This window comes from Leishmania martiniquensis, chromosome 33 (assembly GCF_017916325.1).
Source record: "Leishmania martiniquensis isolate LSCM1 chromosome 33, whole genome shotgun sequence".
Taxonomy (NCBI): Eukaryota; Euglenozoa; class Kinetoplastea; order Trypanosomatida; family Trypanosomatidae; genus Leishmania; species Leishmania martiniquensis.
Window position 1 is genome coordinate 961068 of NC_090168.1, and position 21357 is coordinate 982424.

Here is a 21357-nt window from a genome sequence, read left to right on the forward strand (position 1 = left end):
CCGTTGGCCGTGCCACTTTCGCCGCTTATTGGTGTCTTTTGGTGTGGTGGTGAAGTAAGCGGACCGACCGTAAAACAAAGGAGGCTGATGCTCTAGAGGTAAACCGGCAAACAATGTGTGTGTGTGTGCATGTGTCTAAGGGCGTGGTGGAATCCCCGACCACCACCCTCCCTTAACGAAATGAAGGGCGCAGATGGCCGCCAACCGCAGCGGCAGCAAGAAGCAACAGAGACAGATCGTCGCCCCCCTCCGTAAGAGGGCAGAGGGGAGGGAGTGGGAGCGGGGGTGGAGTGGAGGAGAGTGGCTTTGGAGAAGCGGTGCGCCTGCCAAAGCCACTCCCCTCCCTCCCCTCTCCCCTCCCAACGACCAACACGCCAGCCGCGGGCGCCGCACAGTCAGTAAGGGCGAAGCCGGATGAGTTATGCCAACCTCAGCTAGGCTGGTAGCCGCCGCGCTCGCCCTCAAAGGCGTGCGCGCTCCCTCCGTTTTTGTGTGGGCCAGTATTCGGTACAAACGATGCACACCTTCCGGTCGGTCGGCAAGCCTCGTGCTTCACCGCTGCTCTTTGTCCTTCTGGTGGCGCCTCTTGGACCTGTCGCGACATTTCTGCGCCATGATGCGTGGCGTCGGGCACCCCCCTCCCCATTTCGTGGGCTTCTCTTTTCGTTGCACCCGCCTTGCTCCGTTTTGAGATCCACCCTTGAAGGGTAATATAGCAGCACTTGATGCAGTGCAGTGCGCCATCAGAGATGCAGTGACGCACTTGGCTGCATTACGTGTTGCCTTCCATATTTCCACCTCGTGCTCCTCCCTGGACTGCGCCCCTAGACTCCACTTACTTTCTCCTTTCTGATGTCTTTCATAGCATCTGCTCCATCCTCTCGTGCTCCGATGGCTGAGCAGCAGGCGATGCTCTCGCCCGACACCATTCAGCAGTTTCAGGAGACCTTCTCCTTTGTTCGCCACGAACGCGAAGATGTGCGCAAGATGGCCATTCAGGGAATCGCGGAGCACAGCAAGGAGAACCGCGATCTCTGGTTGTTTTTGGCGTCCCCACAGTACGGTCCCGGCTGCGTCGACTCTCTCCTTCAATACCTGCACGCAGGCGGCAAAAACGTCCTGGGCGATGTCCTGACAATCCTCGTCAACTGTTCGGCCGACGGCAGTTGCGCCGAGATGCTGGTGCAGCGCAGGGTGGTGCGCAAGGCGATGCGACTGCTGGATGGGATGGAGCGGAGCGATCAGCCGACGTCGTACGTGCGCAGCGTTCAGGAGCTGACGCTGATGCTGCTGAACAACCTGACGGCCAGTCACGTGGCCGCCGTCGACGATCTTTTGCAAAAAGATGACGAGGACATGCGCGGCTTTTACCTAGGGAAGCTGCAGGTATACTACGAGCGATTCGCTGCGGCGGCAGCGGCGGCGGCGAAGAATGCAGAGGATTACGTGGAAGAGGAGGTGGCCGATCCCCGAAAGGACTTGGCGACGTCGGCGCACACCGTCTCGAACCGCGACTTGAGCCGGTGGATCCTTCACATTGTGCTGAACCTCACCCGTACGCTCGACGGGCAGGAGCTTTTGCTTGAGGACGATGAGTGGCGTGGAACCTTGAACAGCTCGCTCTCGTCGCCAAACCCGCGCCACCGCTATCTCGCTGCGCAGTGCTATCGCAACTGCGGTTGCTCGCACAAGCCGCTCTACGATCGCATCCTGAAGAGCGACGCGCTTGTGACAGCGGTGGACCGGCTTAGCGGCAAGGAGCCCATCGAATGTATACAGAAGAGCCTCACAGAGTTCGTCGCCAGCATGCTCGAGTCCGAAGACGGCATAGCGCGTCTGGAGAGCGTGAACGCGAGGAAGGTGCTCGCGGGGGCACTCGATGCCTCCCAGGCCGCGCATAACGCAAATGCGGCAGCTGCAGCCAGCCGCGTTGAGGGAGTCGGGGAGGACGGCGCCCCTGTCGCAGCGGAACCGGCCATCATGCTGGCTCCCAGCGTCTGCGAGCTCCTCCAGCGGAGCGTGCTGCCCTACCTGGACGACATTGTGGACGCCTACATTGCCCCTGGAAGCGATGAGCTTGATTGAGCGAACGGCTGTGCGCTAGACGTGCCCTGGATTGTTGAAGGTGGGGGAGGGGGAAGCGGGAGCTTTGGGAGAGGTAGGGCGGTTGCTTGGCTCGGATACGTTTTCGCACGGTGAACGCTAAGGCTACGGGTAACTCCGATGAAGAAAAGAAGTGATGCGGCTTATGTGCAGTAGTAGCGCCACTTTACCACGCCTATGCCAGCGATTAGCGCAATGACCACCTGAACGGCATTCGCGGCGGACAGGCGGCGCCGCTTGCGCTGCTGCTGTGACGCGAGCCGCTTTATCCAACACTTGCCCGCTCCACGGATTAGGGCGCACAACGCATGTGCGGTGATGCAATCCGTGCAGGTATGGGTGTCTTCTGTGACTGACATCGGTGGCCGCGGACGATGGCGTCCGAGAGCGAGGCAGCATCGCTCCTGTACAGCGCGCGTCTTTCAACTGCGAAGCGAACCGCACAAGCATGCAGAGTACATCCTTCATCCCCCCTCTTCCCTCTTTCTCGTCGAATCCCCACCCCTCGCCTCATCCCTTCATGACGCACTGCGACGCAGCTCTTCACGTCTGTCTGCGAGTCGCCCCCCTCCCCCACCGATCACCATCTCCTTTCAAACGCGTGCGACCGCTTCGCATATCCACAACCTAAGCTTCTCGAGCCTGCGCTCTCGCTTCATCATCTCCCCCCTTCTTTGCTCACTGCTGCCGGAGCATATCTACACATTGGCTTCAGTGTTGCCGTCTCGATCATGTTTCGCCGTATTGGTCTGCAGGCCCTCGCCCGTAGCGGCGCCGCGAGCTCGGGTGCGCGCACATACTTCTACGCAAACTGCGGTGAGACTGGCATCAGTGGCGCGACGATGCAGGTGATACTCAAAGTTACTTTGGCCTGCTGCGTCGTGCAGGCCTTCGCTATTCGCTACTACGTGTTCGATCGCCTGGGTACCAAGAAACAGTTCCTTGAGGACTCCACGGACCTGTGGGAGAACGATGGGACGGAGATGGAGGGCGAGGAAGCCGTAGCCAACCTTCGCATCCAGCATGAGCGCATCATGCCGTTCATGAACGACATCAAGGACAGGCTAGATGCGCAGGCGTAAGCATACAAGGGCCCTTACTCGCTGTGCATGAGAGGACCGATACCTCGGGCGGCACGAAAATGCGCGCGGCCGCAGCGTCGGCGTACGTGTCTCCCGCGTGCGCTTCCCCTTTTCCCCAAATCGGTCATTCCTCTCTTTCTGCCCCTTTCCCTCAGTGCCCATGATCGTGCCAACGGCGAAGTCGCAGGATGAGGCGGATACAGGATCGCCTACGCACATGCCTGTCGTCCCGCTTCCGGCGAGAGGTGGCGGAACGGCGGACCACCGAACTTTTAAGGCGTTGCCACCTCAGCGACGACGGCGACATCCGCAGGGATTGGAAGCACGCGGGACATGCTGAGCGGACGGAATAGATGCAGACATGTGTGCGGAAGCAGTGACGGCATCGCCCAGTTCAGTCCTCGCCCCTGCGCTACCGCCTCCCCCCTTTTTTTTGCTGGCGGTCGCACGCGCACCACCACCACCACCGCCACATCTTCTTTTCCCTTTTCCTTTTCGGCCACCGCTCTGATCCCCTTTCGGGGGTCTCCCCTCATTCGTAAGCAGCGCATCTAGTCAAACGTAGTGGATGGGAGGGGGGAAAGTGCCCTTAACAGCAACAGAAAAACAGAAGGCGAGGCGCACCAACACACACGCAGGCGCCTCTATTTGTTTCTGTTCCTGCGACTGAAAGTTCTTTCGACGCTTTTTCGTTTCGCCAGCCTCTCCTCCTCTCGACTCCCTTCCCTCTTCTCAGGGACGCGACCTTTGCGTTGTTGTCCAGACTGCGCGATGGAGGAGTGGGTGGGCGGGTGAAGGGGAGAGCCCTTCAGGGCGCTTGCGCGCCTGCTTGCTTCTAGTGGATGCCCGACGAGGAGCGTCTCGTTTCTCTCCCCCTCCTCCCCATCCCTGTTTTCGCTTTTCTCTGCGTTGGATGAAAGGGATTGGGTGAGGTGAAGGGGTGAAGAGGGGAGGGAGGGTGGCTGAGCGCGCGTTTGAGGTGCTGCCTGGATGTACGTTTCTGTGCTGTGTGGGATGGGTGGCCCCCGTATCTCCCTCCTCCCCCTTTCTCCCCCTCACTTCACCCCTCCCCTGCCCCCCCTCAGACACACACACACATACACGGACATCAAACAAAATGAGTGGCGAAGGGCGGCCGTATGCGCAGGAATAAAGCGGGGATAAAAAAGGCACCACCAAAAAAAGGGGCGGGGGGAGGGGAGGGAGACGATAAAAGGTGGCAACAGCAAAAATTTCGACGAAAAAAACAAAGAGAAAGAAACGAATCCAAAAAAGAGAGCACGAACATTACCGCCGCGCACCCATTCTCGCCGTGGCGCCCAGGGGTGAATTGGGCAGATCTCACGAGGGAGAGGGGTGAGGTAGCATCACCTGTGTCCCGATGCGGGCCTTGGTGGCGGCGTTGCAGCAACGCACCACTGAGGATAAGAGGACGCCATGGGCAAGACGCGACAGCAACGGCAGCTTTTCGTGAGCGTGACAGTTGGTGGCTCTAAGCCAAGCGCATGCGCTTGACTCTGACGACCTCTTGGCGACAGGATGTAACGCTGCAGGCACGCATGACTCGCGCGCACGCCAGACGCAAGCCAACGTGTGGGTGTGCCCGCCTTGTGCGAACCAAACACGACTGACCCCATCATGTGCTTCCTTCGCGCTGGTCCTCTCCATCCGCCGATTGCGTACCTTCTCTGCGGCCTCTCTCGCCATCTCTCCATCTTTTCTTTCGGCGCCTTCGCACCTCTTCACCACCCTTGTGGGCCCTGCGGATGGCACTCGCGCACAGGAGCCATTTCATCGTCCCCGCTCTCTTCCTCACGCGCACATAGAAGCGCTTTATCCATAGTGACTACGACAGCTGGATCACATCCGCGGTGAAGTTCTTTCTCGCGTGCCGCGCCGATCTTCTTTCCAACTCGTCTCGGGGTGTGCGTTAGCCCGATTCGAACTGCGGTGCTCCCGCGAGCGCGTGCGCTCTTTGCCTCCCTCCGCGGATCTGAACTTTGTGTTCGACTCACGCGACTTGTTTCCCTCCTTGCTTTTGTTTCGCGCGTCTCCTCAGCGTGATCACGCGACATTTGTGAGCGTGCGCGTGCGCGGGCTCGAGCCTGTTGGGTCCTTGCCGCATCGTTCCTCGCCATCGCCTGCTCCAAGTTGCCGACCCGTGGCCTCTACTTTGTGATTTCTATTGCCACTATTTGTGCTTACCCTCTGCGCGTTTCTGTGTGGGCTCTCTCTAAGGTGTGTGCGCGCGGTACTTCTAGGCAAGCTGCAAAGCGGCGGCAACGCTGTACATCCCTCTACTCTGCCATACACACATTCTCATTGCAGGGCACCCAAAAAGGCGAAGGTGAGGAGAAGCTCATTGTTGGAGATACGCCTTGGTGGGCCGGCGCGCTAACTACGTACGCACGCACACATCGGACATACAAAGCGCGACAGACTTCCATAGTTTTCTTTTTGCATCGCCCACACTGTCGAATCGCTGCGTGCCCGTTCTCTTGCACACGCACACACGCTCGCAACGTCTGTAGCACCTACTTGCCTGACTGCCTCTTTTTTTGCTCTAATCCTTTATTTTCCGCCGCCTATACGGGTGCTCAACGGGCTCTGCGCGTGTGCACGAGCGTTTTTTTTTTTTCATCGCTCCCCCTATCTGGGGAGCTTTGACATCAGCATCATATTGGTTTCCTCTTCTCTCGTCTGCCTTCCCTGTCTCCATTCCCCCCCATCTCCCTTTGTTCTTGAGTTGCTGTGGTGGTGTGCCGTTGAGTGGCTTAACGTACGCAGGTGTGGCCCGTGCATGGAAGCCTGCGCTTTTCCGTCCCACTTTGCCCTCATTTTGCAGTCTTTTTTTCCCTTTCTTTCGGCTTTGTCTATCATTCTAACGTGTCGTGTAAAGAGGCGGAGCAACGTTGGGCAGCAGCACGAAGGGTACCAACAGGGGTGTTGGTCGGTGCTGCGAAATTACAGCAACCGCTACAGCAAAAGAGCTGCTCGTGCATGAGCGTGCGTTTTCTCATATGTTTTGTGCTGTGATAGCGAGTGGAACCACAGCTCGACAGTGCAGCGTCCAGGGTAGCGTTGCCTCTGCTTGCAGGTGATAATTCGGCTGCTCTTCCCCACTTTCTCTCTTGCCTTTACGTATGGTGGTCTTTGTCACCCCCTCCCCCCTCTTTCGCCCTTTCCGTTTTTTTTTTCTCTCTCGTGCGGCGCGCGCTTTTTCTATTGCTTCTCTGTCGAGCGCTCAGCCTAAGCGGCCGATTCCGTCTTTGCGTCCGTCATTGTGGTGTCCCCCTTTCCACTGATCTGCCTTTTCAACTCTCTTCTTTTTCCCCAGGCGCCGTCTCTGCGCACTCTGTTTCGGGACTGTCGTGCGTGTCGCTGCCCTGCTGTTGTGTGTGCGTGAGCTCAGCGTTGCCGGCCATCGTCGGCTCTCCGCTTCCTCCTTGCACGCTCCCTCCCTCTCTTCTCTTTCGAACTGTCTTGCTGCCCGTCGCCACACGCTTTTTCCCCCTTCTCTCGCGCGTCGTTGGAGACCCTTTTGGCTGTTGCTCAAGCAAAGGAACCGTCTGCTTGCCCATTTATCGCCCCCCCGTTCATCCGAGCTTGGGCCCACGTCGCTCCCTCACTTTCCGCCTCTCTCTCTCTTTCTTCTGCTGTGGGCGTATCGGCACGGCTCTTGACGCGGAGAGCAGTACCATTACCGGAAGTGCCTTGCATCCCACCCAGTTTTGCAAGCGAATTGGAGTCCTCAAATCGCTGCAAAGCTGCGCGTCTCTTCTGGTGGTGAGGTGCCACACGTGCTACGATCATCTCTTCTTCATTCGCGGTACAAGGGCTACCCTTCCCCAGTTGTGCCGGGACACCTCTCTGGTCATCCTGCTCCCGGCACGGAGGCGGCTGCACATCCGTTCCGTCTGTTGGCGCCATCTTTGAATCGCTCGGTTTGCCGCGTTAGTGCCTTTCTGCGGATTCTACGTGGGGAGAAAAAGGGGGGTAGTGGGGCCGCCGTCGCTGCCTTCATCTTCGCTATAGATTGAGCTCCCTGTGGCCGTCCTTCCCCAAACGTTTCCTTCCGTTTTCATTTCTTTTTTTCTTCTTCGTTTCACTGCCTTCCCGCCGCCGCTGAAGTGAGAGGAGGAGTAGGAGGCGGTGCTGTCGCGGTGGTGTCTCGCTCTCTCTCTCTCGCTCTTTGGGTTCGTGGCTGTTGCTCGCACTTTCCGCTGGCGTATCGGTTTGCCGCCTCGCTCTTCACTCCCCCTCCCCCTGCTGAAACGCCGGGCACATTTCTCTTCGTTTGGGTTATGTGTGAGAGCCCCCCTTTTTTCCTCTGCTGTCTATCCCACCCACGCACCTACACGAGTTGAGTGCGCGTCACGCCTACAGAGCTTGGGTGACACCTCCGTCAGCTGTGCGAACAAGAGTTGCCGTGATCCAATTCCTCTTGTACCAGCACACACACATATATATATATATACAGTATCCCCTTCGGCTTTCCTCAGCATCATGCACCTGTTGGCTGGCCGCTACATTTTGGTGAAGCAAATCGGCAAGGGTGGCTTCGGCGCTGTGGAGGAGTACACGGACATCATTACGAAGGACAATGTCGCCATCAAAACGATCCCTGGTCGATACGTGAACCAAGAGAGTCGGCGGCTCGTGCGCGAGATCGACATTATGTGCTTCCTGCATGAGGCGCACCCGCACGTCATTGGCTACTTCAGCATCTTCGCCACCAAAAGCGTCGCCTTACCGAACCACGACAACGCAAAGGAATTCGATGACCCGCTTATGAGCGTTGCGCAGACGGCAGAGAACACAGCGTTCGAGTTGAACGTGCTGGGTGAGCATTACGCTGGCCTGAACGAGTATGCGCGACTGCGCCGGCATCACGAAGAGCTCATGATGTTCGTGGCCAAGCTTAACAAGACAGACGAGTTTAATGTGCACATCGTTATGCCACTCATGAAGGGAGACCTCTTCTATTTCATTCGGCTGCTCTCGTCGCAGTCGAGCGTGCAGCGGCTAGGTGTGACGCATCAGTTTTTAGCCCAGGTAGCCGTCGTGTTTGCCTTCCAGATATGCTTTGGCCTCGACTACCTGCATCAGTGTTCCATTATCCACCGCGATATGAAGCCAGACAACGTCCTGGTGCGGCTCGACATCACCAACCCGTACATGTCCACCGCGCTGATCGCCGACATGGGTCTCGCGCGAGATGCTCAGCACAGTGACACCATCTACATCTGTACTCGTTACTATCGGCCGCCAGAGGTCATCACTAGCGTGTCAGGCGGGTCACCGCAGATCGACATCTGGTCCCTGGGCTGCATCTTTTACGAAATGTGCACCGGGCAGACGTTGTTCACCATGCGGACGGCGCTGAACGAGCGCGGCGAGTGGGACGGCGCTAAGGCGAGTCTGCAGCTGGAGGTCATTCTGAACATCATTGGTACCCCAACTTCCGAGGACATTGACCGCTATATGCCCAGCGGAAACGCCAAGCTTTACTTGCAGCGCAGTGTCGCACGTCCGTCGCAGCTGCGCCAGCTGATCGAGCGCCATTGGATTCTTCACGCGAGCGACGATGAGAAGGAAAAGTGGATTGATCTCATTACTCGGTGCGTCGCCTTCTTCCCCGAGCAGCGTCCAACAGCGCAGCAGCTGTGCCAGCATCAGCTGTTTCGCAGCTACAACGTGTTTTACGGGTCGAATGTGAAGCAGTACACGCCAACGCTGTACAGAGCGTCCTTCAGCGGCGCTTCTGACAGCACGCGTGCAGAGAACAAGGAAGCCATCTTGTCCCTTGTGCAGCGCGCCCTACACGACACGATGCCGCCCATGAACGAGGAAAGCAGCGACGAGGATTCGGGCTCGCTGGCGACCTGCAGCACTGACAGCGGCAGCACCGACGCTGGTGATAGCGAGAGTGACGAAGAGGCCGCCAACGCGACACAGCCGAACCCTGCTAGCGACTACGTATCGGCTGCGGGCCGCTGCCCCACCTCATTGCCGAGCGACGGCCGTCCGCAGCACTGTGGTAGTGGCAGAAACGAAGGGTCAGGCCCCGCAGCGGAGTCGCCCTCCGCCTTGGACCCGACCAGCATAAGCAGAGCCACCGTCGCACCACCCCCAGGGAAGCCGCCGCAGCTGTACGCGTTGCCCCCGTTTGATAACAGCGCTGCGAAAAACTATTGCAGCTCATTCCTCGACGACGATGACGAGGGGGACGCTGAGCGCGAGTGCGACCAAATCCGTGACACCGAAGACGAAGAGCGCTTCTTAGACTTCCAGCAGCGGCAGACCAGCACGCCTATGCCTCCCTTCTGCCATCACAGTGCCTTCCACAGCAGTCCGGCCATGCTGCCACTCGGCGGCGCCGCTGGGGCTGCTGCGGCCGCTGCGCAGGCCGAGTCGGAAGGGTGCTTCAGACACTCTTTCAGCTCCGAGGAGAGTGGCCCAGTGGTCGAGGATACACCTCCGCTAGGGCCGAGTCCCCCATTCCGCGACCGAATCGCGCGGCGCCGGTCCAGTGCGTTCGAAGAGGCGGCGGATGCACAGTTGGGCATGCGGAGGCCAAGCGCATTCCACTTGGAAAGCCACCGCACTGACAAAGCTCTCGACGGCACAATGGACGAGAAGCCGCCCATCCCTGAAGATGTCTTGCCGCAGTCACTGGGGGCCGCGCCCGCCGATGAGTTGGCGCGATTGCTGGCGGCCTACAACGTTCCCTTGGAGGGGGGCCTTAATAGAACCACGCTCAGTCGAGTGCAGACAGTGCTGCCCCCCGTCGCGCCCACCGATGTGTGCCATCTCTCTCAGTCCCACACGGGTGGCGCTGAGGAGGCAGCCATGCCCCCGCAGCTGCAGTCCTTGTACACTGCAGCCTCGTCGAACGAAGCGGCTCGCGCGTCGTGCATGCGCGCGTCGCGCGGCAGCAGCGGCCAGCGTTGCCGCAGCGACGCCAAGGCCCGCACAATGGAAGCGGCGCCGCCGGCGTCGACTGTCCCACATCGCAGTGGTACCGCTGCCGAGATTAGTTCGGACGAGGAGTACGACTACTTTTCTGGCGCAAATTACTACCCCGGCCCCACTCCGGCGAACATGGCGCAGGGGGCGCCCACTTGTCAGCTCGCCGGGAAGCGTGGCAGCTCGCCCTACTCCGTGAAGGCTGAGGATAGCACACCGCTTGCGCAAGCCCAGAAGCGTTCCCATTTCCACATGTGGCTGCCGCCAATTCCTGCGCCCACCGCAAACTCTGCCGAAACGCCGCTCTTTCGCCGGGCCTCGCCGCCAAGGGCACAGGCGCACAACCATCAGCAGCCTCCGCAGTCCTCTCCCCCGCAGGGCATGGCCGACTTTCCGCCCATAACAAACGCCGAGCTGCGCCAGCGCTACATGGCGTATCGGCACACACCGCAGAGCATCCAGGCAGCCACGTCGTCCGTGCTGGAGGAGCTGGGTGGCTGCACGCATGACGCCGAGCGGTCGAGCGAGCTGCGAGTGTTGCTGAACTACTACATTTCTCTTCAGGCCGCGCCCTTGCACGCAGTGTGAGGGCGATGAATTTTGCATGGATGAAGTGGAACCGAGGTGGAGGGTGCGTGTGCGTGTGGCTGGAGGGTAGGCACTCTGGACACCAGCGCCTTCGTCTCGCTTTTTTTTTCGTACATTCTTCATTGGACCGCTCAATCTAGGAAAAACCTGCCGACAGACACCGAGGCAGCATCCGCCGGTGCGAGCCAACAGCCGTAGGAGGGTCAAGGTGTATTTGCCTGCGTGTGTGTGTGTGTATGCCGGCCAGTCTTCTTCGTGATGACAGATTCGCGAGTGCTCTTCGTTTTGTCTTCTCTTGGGTTGTACTGAACTGCCCTCCCGTCTTCTCCGCCCGTCGGTGTAACCGGCGCCACGGCCGCTGCCCTTCTCGAAGCCAATCTGCTCGGCATTTTGTTTCCCTTTCTTGCGCGCGCGCGCTCTTCTTTTCTATTTTGCTCTCTTGCCCTGTGCTCCTGTGCTTCACGCAGGTGCCCGCTCGGCTGAGTGGCCTCTTTTCCTCCTCCCTTCGTCATCCGAACCGTTTTTTTTTCTTTCGCCCACGTGTGCACGAGTCCTTACGCACTGCACGCGCCACTGTGCTTTCGCGCGTGTTCGTCGGCATCGTGGGGCTAAACGCGCGTGCTTCTGTCATAGCGAAGTGAACTCCACGCGCTGTTTCGGCCCTTTTCCCTTTTCCGCTGTCGCTCTTGCGGTTTTCCTTTCTCCGCCTCATCGGCGACGGGAAGAGGGGGGAGCGCTGTCGCGCTGAGAGATGCGCGACATCTCAGGGGCGGCCACTGTCCCGCTCCATGCGGGCAAAGCCGAGCAGGCCCTCTTTCTCCTCCTCCATCCCCTGCGATAGGCCGGACCCCTTCTGCTGCTGATGCCATTGGGTCGAGCACCCGGCGGCGCAGGGAAGTCAGAGGGACGTGCTGCCCACGGATGCCGGCGGCCAGGCCCTGTGTAGCGCTGCGTCGCCGCAAGGTGCGGCGGTGCGCAGGCTTCGTGCCATGCGCTTGGTGGGCGGAGTGTCGGCATCACGCGGGTGCACCTCGCCCGGCCCTGGCACTGCCTGCTGGTGTGGGGCGCCCCCTGCGCACCACCCCGATGCGGATGCAGGCACGTGGCAGCCCGCGTGGTGGGGTGGGGGGCGGTGTGCGGGGCGGGTAGGGCTTTGGGGCAGGGCGGCGTGCTCGGATGGCGGGGCCGGCGCATTGCTGTAGCGCCTGCCTACCTGCTTTCTCGCAGGCGATGACTGGGCCTGCAGCGGTTTGTGGTGTGTCTGTGTGTGTGTGTGTGTACGTATGTGCGTATTTGTGTGCGCGGGAACGTTTTGCATGCGTGTGCTCGACACCTCTCCCTCTTTCCACATCGGTGGCGCGGTGATCAAGGGGCGAGGAGGAGGGGTACTACTGTAGCCCAGCCCTCCGCACGCGAGTGAAAGTGCTCGCTCTCCTCGACTATCTTCCTTCAGGCAGGGTGAAGGCAGCCGTGATGGAGAGCTGACCACGGACTCTCCGTCTCAGCCCTCCTGTCTGGTCAGTGCTCTCTCTCTCTCTGCGTGTGTGCTTGTCGTTGCCCTGCGGCTTGTGGCCGGACTGAAGCGCTGCGGCTGTCCTCCTCCTTCATCCACTCGCGACTCTTGCGTTCCTCCACCCGCTCATTCTCCTCTTTCCAGGGACGGCGCACCGCTGCCCCGCCCCTCCATAGATGATTTCCTCTACCATCTTCCACGCCACGGATGACCTTTGCGCACGCAGTCCTGCCGCGAAGCGAGCGACTCCTTCCGCTGGAGTCTACAGAGGTTCTCAGCTTGACCGACTCGTTTCTTCTCCACATCCTTTCTCGTCAAAGCGGCAGCGGTCATGAGGATCCGCAGAGCAAGCGGCGGCGCGAGCACCTCTTGCTTTACCGCAATCAGCACACCGTGTACCACTCTTATCAGCGCAAGCTGTTGCGCGAGGTGGGATCGACGCGTGGGCCGGTACGCTTTGCCGGCTTTCCGCAGGTACGAGCTGATCCGAAGCGCACAGACTTGGCATCGCCAGGGCGTCGGACTCTGGCACTCGATCGCGCTCAGTGCAGCGGTGAAAGCCCTTTAGCGAATGGCGGGGCTTCCATACCCTCTCAACGAAGCGCGGAGGCCGCCGCCGCTGCATCAGCCCTGCAGCCCGTTGAGGGGACGCTGCTGCCGCCGCGCTCTCTTGCAGCATGGAACTGGATATCTCTGGTGGCACCGTACGAGCGGCTGCTGTGCCCTTCGCTGCTGTACAGTGCGCTTCTCTCGCCCTCTGTTGGCGGCTGTTCATCTCTATGCTACAGCACGCAGGAACTAATGCCAGCACCCGAGGCTGCTTCCACAGCAACCGCAGCCGTGAAAGCGCGTGCGCGGTGGAGCACGCACACGTGTCAGTCAATGTGGGCCTTGCATTCTGTCGCTGCCGCGGTTTCCATGCCAGCGCAGGAGGTTTACGTGTTGTGTGCGGGCACCATCCTCTACCTTGACGTGGTCCTGACGGCTGGCACGGTGTGGTCCGAGCTGGAGGGGATGTGGGGACGCGATCTCGTCCTCGAGGTTGAAGAGGAGAGAGTAAATGTGCAAGCAGGTGGCTTGTGTAGCAGTGACACAGACATGCGCACACAGCTGAGCTCTCTAAAGTCGTTTCTCTCTCAGCCTCCGCCGACATATGCAGCGATGTTGCAGCACGTGCGAGTACTGATGGAGGCTATCACAAGAGCCATCACAGAATACAAACGCACGAATGCGCTTGCTGCGCCCGAGGTGGTGAAGAGCGCACCCCCTCGTCCTCTCGTGCCGTGGCTTGAGGCGGCCATGACGAAGGATGTGTGGACCGCTTCGACGGATACCTGGGCAGACAGCAACAGCAGCAGTGGTGATGCGAGCTCTGTCACCGTACGAATATTGAGGTACGCCGTCGCAGAGTTCTTATCGCGGCGCGGCGCCACCGTCACCGCCTCCACACCGACCGGCAGTCGTGCCGCCGCTCTGCCGCCGCGCGATCTTTGCGTGTCGCGGGGGTCGAGCTTGGACGCACCTTCCTCGTCAGGGCGTCAGGTGTGCCGTGAGTGCGCCCCGGCTCTTGTGGAACCTTCTGCGCGGTGTGCGGGCGCCCACCGGCCGTGCATTGCTTCCGCAAGGCCCGTCGGCGCTGCGACTGCTGCTGCGTCCATCATCTTCGAGCCCTTCGAACCTCATGATACCCCTCGTGATCAGCACCCCTTCTCCCTCCCGCCACTCCCCCAAGACCCGGCGCTGATTTTCTTCACCGTCGTGTGGCGCCGCACACTGCGTCTGTGCATACTTGAGCCTAACGTGCTGCGGCAGCGTCTGCGGCAGGTGATCTTGGGCAACGCAGGCCAGCGCTGCGAGGAGCTTCTTCGCGAAGCAAAGCAGCACTCGCCTCGGTCACGTGCATGGGCCGGGCCCTTCACTACGGCCGAATCGCGCGACGATGCCTTGTCCACAAAGGCATCCGAAGAGCAGCTAGGCATCATTGGCAAGGCAGACGCCACCGCCAGTCCCTCTTGTGCTGAGGCTCCATCATCTCCGCTGGTTGTATCCGCAGCCGTGGTGCCTTCGCCTCCTCTGCTGCTCACCTGTGATCCCACCGCCACTTCATTCCGCGTGTTGGGCCCTCGCCTGGGAGAGTGGCTGACGTCCAGCCGCGGTGGCGGCGGTTGGAGTGGCTTTCGGGGAGAGCTGTTCTGCTGTGTCGGACCGCCGCCGCCTCCGTTGGCGCACGCTCCATTGCGGAATGACCCCCAAGCAGCGCAGGCGCGTTTTCGCTTACAGCTGTTCCGGGGCTCTTACCCTTTAGCTGCAGTACCGGCGCCGCCCACGGAACTGCTCACCGAGGTCTTTGTGGATGGGGCTCTCGAGGTGGACCGCGCCGGCGTTTTCGCCGCGTCGTCCACAACCTGCGCCTCGCGCCTTCCCCCCTTGCTGTACAGCGCTGAGGAGCTTGCGGATCGACTCTGCCGCCTGGGCTCGATGCTGCCCCGCTACGCCACGGAGGTGTGTGGGAGCCGGCTTCGCCCTGCCGACTCGGACTTCGTACGGGAGGTGCTGCAGCGGCACTGCCTGCCCCTTCTTCTCGCTTGCGAGCGTCGTGGTATCCAGCAGTGGGGTCTTCGCAGCTGGTTGAAGGGCATCACACTGACGCTCCTGGACAACAGCGGAGCCGAGTCCCGCGTGATTACACCGGCCAAGCTTCTGGAGCTGGGGCTTCAGCAGGCCAGATCGGCCGGCGGGTCGAACGTCTTGGCGTCGGCGGCAGCGCTGCGGATGGTGATGAACGGCGGGCTGAGTGAGGCGCTGGCGTTCTTGGAGCATGTGAAGAAGAGGCCAGAGCGCACAGTGCGGCGGCTGCCGGTGCGACGGCTGGCCAGTGATAGCGGTGCTATCGGCGGCCGCGACACCGTGGCAGCGGTAGACGTTCTGCTCCTGCGCCGCGCGGAAGAGAGTGCGCTCTTTCGTATTTTCCAAAGTCATCCCTCTGCACCATTGCTGGCAGGATGCGGCGTGCAAAGGCTCGCGTTGACGGTGAAGACCGCCGCGCCAGGGCGAAGGCATGAGACTGGCGGCGTCCATCTGCACCCGCCAGGATCGTCGGTACTTCTTCTCGTGCGCACTTGCGGTGTAGCTGTGGACTGGGACTTGCAAGACTGCTACGAGCGACCGAAGTTCTCGCGGCTTCGGGAGCCGCGGCGACTGGTGTCGCATTCCCATCGGGAAGGCACCTCTAGCAGAGGCACGCAGTGGCTGCCGCTTCCACCAGAGATTGGGACTGCTGTGGAGCGGGTGTCGCTGCAGCACATACGCAGGATGCTGCAGTACTATCTCCGCTCGCTGGACACTACCGCAGGGCTCGTTGGTGCGAGGGATATTGCCAGTGGTGTAGTTCTCGCGAGCGGTGTGAAGCGGCCAAGGACTGATTTGGAGAACGAGGTGGTTGAGGGGCCCCACGAGCCGTTGTCGAACGTTGACGCCCTACATGCCGGTAGCCAAGCGGGAGCGGGGTCGTCCGTGCCGCTGCCTCTGACTGGCGCGAGTAGTGCCTATGTAGCTCACATGCCGCGGACGACGGTGTTCCCGATCGACCGTGCGGCGTTGCTGTACGTGTTGCGACACCACCCTCAGTACTACCGCCAGGTAAAAGGGTGCGGAATCAGGCAGGTGTACGTGGCTGCCGCAGATTTCTCTGCCGAGGAATCGGCCGCAGTGGCGGCCCGTGCGAATATGGCGCGGGATCGGGTTGACGCCCTCGCCGAGGCTGCAACCAGCTCTGTAGGCGCCCCCTCTTCGGGTGCTGCGGGGCGGCGCCAAGCGGTTGTCATCGTGGAGCGGACTTGTGGTCAACTGGTGGAGGTGGAGGTGGAGGCATGCTATGACAAAGCGCGCGAGGGTAGGCCGCTTCGCCCCTTCTTCATGTTGGCCTAGGAGCTGATGAGGTGGGTGCCGTCGCTACAGCTTTGCCTACCTCGAAGTCAGTGCGCTCGCAGCCATGGAGAATCGATTGCCATTTCGTTTCCTCCCTCCTTCCTCATACGGACCAATAGCGGGCGGGGGGCGGACGGGTCGGCAGGGGGCGTGGGTGGGGTGGTGAGACTCACCTCATGGATGGGCTGCCTTCCGTGTACTTCTCTAGAGCGCAAGGGCAAGAAAAAAGGGAAGACGTACCCACCCACAGTGTATACGCGTAAGCGAAGAGGAGGAGGTGGAGGGGTGGGGGCACGCTAACGTCTCACGCACACGCATGCAGTCGTACGTACATGGCCAACGGAAGGTGCCAAAGACACACGAAGCGCAACAGAAAGGCAAACATCCTGAAGGCACAAATATGTGACGGCTCCATCTTTGAATGGAGTGAACCCGCGCCTGGGAAGGGTTTTTTTGTTTTTTTTCGGGCGCCGCGAGTCCCACTCCATTTCTTTCCTCTCCCCCCTCGAATACCTCCTTGTCTTGTCGCACGCTTGCAGTAGGCCAAAGGCGAGCAGACATCTGACCCGGGGTCACGAGGGGACTCGTGCTGGGAAAGGAGCTGAGCGGATGGTGACGCGTGTGACCGCGTTCGCAGAGATGCATGTGTGCGGCACCATCCACTGCTTTTTCTTTCCTCTTCTCTTCCGTTTGAATTTTCTCCCTCTCTGCGGTCCCTCATGGCCGCTCAGTTACAGCTCGCCTACTACTACTACTACACACACACACGTAGCAGCAGCGCCGCTCCGAGGACGGCACACTCTCAACTTGTCGATTCTGTTTCCGTTGCTCTTTGGCTTTTTCTACTCCCTTCGGCTCGTCTTGCATCATTGGACACCTCTGGGCCACCGCCGGTCAACAGGCTTGCCGCTCTCCTCTTGTCCTCTCCTCCTCTGTTTTCTAATTCTCTTTGTGCCACTGCCCCTCTTCCCCTCGTTCCGGAGCTTACACATATATTTCATCAGCCTGCGCACGAGGCACCACACCCGCACAGAGACGCACTCGTCCAGGCGCTCCACGTTGGTGAGCACTGCTGCGAACGCCCTTTCTGTTATCGCGCATCACTCTCCAGCCTCGGTGTTTGTATGCCGCTGTAGTGCGTCCTCCTCCGTTGCTGTACTCTTTTTTTTGCACTTCAGCCCCTCATCTGCACGTGTCTTTCGTATCGTGGCCACACAGCTGCTCTTAACCTTCTGCCGGCCATTACACTGTCACGATCGCCCCGACGCCCTGTAACTAGCACCCACGCGGTGCGTGCCAGCCGAGCGGTCCCAGTGCCTCACCGGTCACGCCGGCTCACGCAGGTCTCTCTCTTCTGCAAGTCTTTTTCCTTTTGTTTTGTATCGCCTAACGCATTGTGCCCCTCAGCACCACGACGCAATCGAATACTTACGGCACGTTCGCGCGGTATCGCGTGCAGGCGAGCCCAATGGACTCCGCCACGGGGGCGCAATGCGAGGGAAAGCAGACGTGCGCTTCATCCGCTGGGCCCCCACCTCGCAGCGCCTCTGCAGAGCACTTGGCTGAGTTATTGTACCTCTGTGAAGGCGACCCTCGCAAAGACGAGAGCTTCAGCGGGTCCTGCCTTTCCTCCAGCGCGATGAGCGCAGCAACAGCTCGACTGGGTGACAGCCCTGGAGCGATGCATCAGGACACGGGGAACAAATTCGGGCTCGCGTGCAGTAAGCGCACGCAAGGCGTACAGAAGAGTGTGGCGGCGCTGGGAAGAGGGCGGCCGGCTTCAGTGGACTGTGGCGCGTGTGCCGAGGGGTCTGCGGACTCGAGGGATGCCAGTATTCACTCTCAAATAGAGAAGAAGGCGGCTCCGGAGGAATGCACACTGCATTCCGCGCCGCTGCCATCGCGCGAGGCGTCGGGGCAGGAAGAGACGGGGATCTCACCAGCGCCGCCCCCTTTGCGTCGAAGTCGGGAGAGCTCCTCGCACGTGCCCTCGGCCACCTTCGTGTCTACGTGCTGTATGGCACATCTGCGGCAACCGTGTGAGACGCCCGAGGCGATGGCAGCGGGCCCACACCGGCAGGGCGGGGGATCTCTCCATTCCCACCGTCACTTCCGCCGGGTACCTTGCGGCTGTGGAGGACGTGGGTGCCTGTGCGCCTACGCTCCAGAGCCCGCCATGGTAACGGAGGAGACGCGCCTTCTTCGCGCAGGCGGCTCGGAGGAGTGCTTGTCGGAGGTGGCAATGGTGCCTACATCGACGGACGTGACCGTGGTCGTCGGCCGTACTCGTGGCGCCGAGTGGGGCCATACTCCCGCGGCCGTTCATCCAGCATGGACGACGGGTACAGCAGCCGCAGCGGTGGCAAAGACGCGTCTCCTAATCGAGGGCATGTCGTGCACCTCTTGCGCTGCTCGTATCGAGGAGAAGCTCAGGCAGCTCGATGGTGTCCTTGACGTGTCTGTGAACTTCTCAGCCATGAGCGGGCAGGTGTTGCACGACTCGGCTCGTGCATCACTCGAGAAGATCGTGAGCTGTGTAGCCGATATGGGCTACATTGTGACGGCGCAAGACACCACCGCCCCTTTCGGCACTGGTGACAGCGAGACAGCGCAGCAGGGCGAGTGCACCTGCAGCACAAACCTGCGAGCCATTCCGGTGCAGGTAGGAAGCTTCACGTCGGGATATGAGCATCGCCTGATTGTGCAAAGTATGTCATGCGCCTCCTGCGCAGCCCGCATCGAGGACGCACTGCAGCGGATGCCTGCTGTCCTGAGGTGTACCGTTTCCTTCACCACCGGCACCGCTGTCATTACGACGCGCACTCCCGGCGACTACGTCGACATCTGCAAGGCGGTGCAGGCGATGGGGCTTGCTGTGACGGACACAACACTGTTAGCGTCCGATTCGTCCATCACGCGAACTCGTGAGGCGCTCGAGCGCACGCGAGAAATCGCCGAGCATCAGCGCAATTTGATTGGCAGCGCACTGCTGAGCGTGCCACTGGTGGTGGTGATGGTCTCGATGATGTTCACGGACATTTCAGCTCGGCCGCTGCTGGCGCGCGTCATCGATGGGGTGCAGTTCTGCGCCGCCACCCCGATTGTTTTCCACTTTGGCCGAGGCTTCTTCGTCAGCGCGTGGCGCAGCTGGCAGCACGGCGCCTACACGATGGACACACTCGTCGCGGTTGGCACTGGCTGCACGTATGCCTACTCCACCGTTGTCTACGTGCTCACGCTGTTGATGAGCCCGCATTCGTATATGATGACGTACTACGACACAGCAGGGATGCTTACCACCTTTATGCTTCTCGGTCGCTTGCTCGAGACGCGGGCGAAGCGCAGCACAAGCGCGGCGCTCACTGAGCTGATGAGTCTCATGCCGGCGACGGCCTTGTGCGTGCAGCCAGACGGGAGCGAAGTGCGAGTGAGCTCGTCGCAGCTGCGGAAGGGCGCCCTTGTGCGTGTGCTGGCCGGCGATCGTATCCCGGTCGATGGCACCATCCTCGAAGGCAGCTCCGAGCTGGACGAGCAGATGGTGACAGGCGAGTCGCTCTCGAAGCCGAAGAAGCCCGGGGATGAGGTGGTCGGCGGTACACTGAACATCACTGCATCACTCCTCATCCGCGCGGACAAGGTCGGCGAGGAGACCATGATGGCGCAAGTGCTGCGCATTGTGCAGGAGGCCCAAGGTACGAAGCCCGCGGTGCAGCGCGCCGCTGATCGAATCGCCATGTCGTTTGTGCCGTTCGTCCTTGTCTTTTCCCTCTTGACGCTTGCTGTATGGCTCGTGCTCGGCGCGACGGGCGCGTACCCGGTGTCGTGGCGCGGGGCTAGGACAAGCTGGCCAACATTTGCGTTCAACTTCTTCATTGCCACCGTGGTCGCTGCCTGCCCATGCGCGCTGGGGCTAGCCACACCCACAGCTATCATGGTGGGCACCGGCGTCGGAGCGAAGAATGGGGTGCTGGTGAAGAGCGGCACCACGCTCGAGGCGGTGAGGCGTGTGAACTGCGTGGTCCTCGATAAGACGGGCACCATCACCAACGGCCACTTGGTAGTTGTGCGGACGCACATCTCAATGGCGGCCTTGTCGTCGCCCCTTGAGAGGAACCCGCAGACTCATGGGAACTTGGATGCCGCCTTCGTCTGGCACCTTGTCGGGCTCGTGGAGGCGCACTCAAACCACCCGATCGCGAAGGCGGTCAGCGCCAAGCTACTGGCGACGGCCGACAAAGTGCAGCTCCGTGCCCGCTATGAGGTGTCCTCCGTCGTGGCACATGGCGGCAAGGGTGTGGAGGCCTCGGTGACCATGTCGCCAGCGGGCGACAGCGAGGACGGGGTCTCTTGCGAGCCACGGCCACCGCCGCATACCTTTCATCTTTTCATTGGAAATGTGGCTCTTCTGCGCGAGCACAATGTCTCGCTCACTCCTGAGTTGGCTCACATCGTTCGGGAGGAGAGCGGCCATGGTCTGACTACCGTGGTGGCTGCAGTCGATGGCGTAGCGTGCGCTGTGGTTAGCCTTGCCGACCAGCCGAAACGTGAGGCGCGCGGTGTCATTCAGTATCTGCAAAAGGCGGGGATTCGCGTGCTGATGGTGACGGGCGACAATACCGGCGTGGCGGGCCGAATCGCGGCCGAGGTCGGCATCCATGCAGAAGACGTGCGCGCTGAGGCGCTTCCGATTACCAAGGCGAACATCGTGAAGCAACTGCAGGAGCGGGGGTCGCGGGTGATGTTTGTTGGCGATGGCATCAACGATAGCCCTGCCTTGGCACAGGCCTACGTCGGCGTCGCACTCGGAGCTGGTACCGAGGTGGCGATCGAGGCAGCCGACGCTGTGCTCGTGCGCGACAGCCTCGTTGATCTGCTCAACTTGCAGTCTCTCTCCAAGATCACCGTGCGACGCATCTACGGGAACTTCGTCTGGGCCTTTGGGTACAATCTACTGATGCTCCCCGCTGCCAGTGGACTGCTATATCCATTCTTCCACATTCAGCTGCATCCCGTTATGGCGGGTGCCGCAATGATGCTGTCCAGTCTCAGCGTGCTGACATCGAGCCTGTCCATCCGCTGCTTCTGTGCGCATCGCGAAGGAGACTTTTACGTGGCGCGTGCCCACAACTGAACGGAGAGCACCTATCGTTTCGACGTCCTTCATGCATGCCGTTC

The 21357-nt window shown here is 60.7% G+C and overlaps 5 protein-coding genes across 5 annotated transcripts; all 5 read left to right on the forward strand.

Annotated features, from left to right (window-relative positions):
* Window positions 1-891: 891 nt before the first annotated feature.
* LSCM1_02712 (uncharacterized protein) lies at window positions 892-2085 on the forward strand (the record flags this gene model as incomplete). Its single annotated transcript, XM_067320288.1, has 1 exon — window positions 892-2085. The coding sequence occupies one exon, from the start codon at window positions 892-894 to the stop codon at window positions 2083-2085; it is 1194 nt and encodes a 397-aa protein (XP_067175663.1).
* Window positions 2086-2834: 749 nt separating this feature from the next.
* LSCM1_02713 (uncharacterized protein) lies at window positions 2835-3185 on the forward strand (the record flags this gene model as incomplete). Its single annotated transcript, XM_067320289.1, has 1 exon — window positions 2835-3185. One exon carries the CDS (start codon window positions 2835-2837, stop codon window positions 3183-3185), a length of 351 nt encoding a protein of 116 aa, XP_067175664.1.
* Window positions 3186-7691: 4506 nt separating this feature from the next.
* Window positions 7692-10742, forward strand: LSCM1_02714 (uncharacterized protein; the record flags this gene model as incomplete). Its single annotated transcript, XM_067320290.1, has 1 exon — window positions 7692-10742. The coding sequence occupies one exon, from the start codon at window positions 7692-7694 to the stop codon at window positions 10740-10742; it is 3051 nt and encodes a 1016-aa protein (XP_067175665.1).
* Window positions 10743-12462: 1720 nt separating this feature from the next.
* LSCM1_02715 (uncharacterized protein) lies at window positions 12463-16182 on the forward strand (the record flags this gene model as incomplete). Its single annotated transcript, XM_067320291.1, has 1 exon — window positions 12463-16182. The coding sequence occupies one exon, from the start codon at window positions 12463-12465 to the stop codon at window positions 16180-16182; it is 3720 nt and encodes a 1239-aa protein (XP_067175666.1).
* A 1468-nt stretch (window positions 16183-17650) lies between these two features.
* On the forward strand, window positions 17651-21313 carry LSCM1_02716 (uncharacterized protein; the record flags this gene model as incomplete). Its single annotated transcript, XM_067320292.1, has 1 exon — window positions 17651-21313. One exon carries the CDS (start codon window positions 17651-17653, stop codon window positions 21311-21313), a length of 3663 nt encoding a protein of 1220 aa, XP_067175667.1.
* Between the last annotated feature and the right edge of the window lie 44 nt (window positions 21314-21357).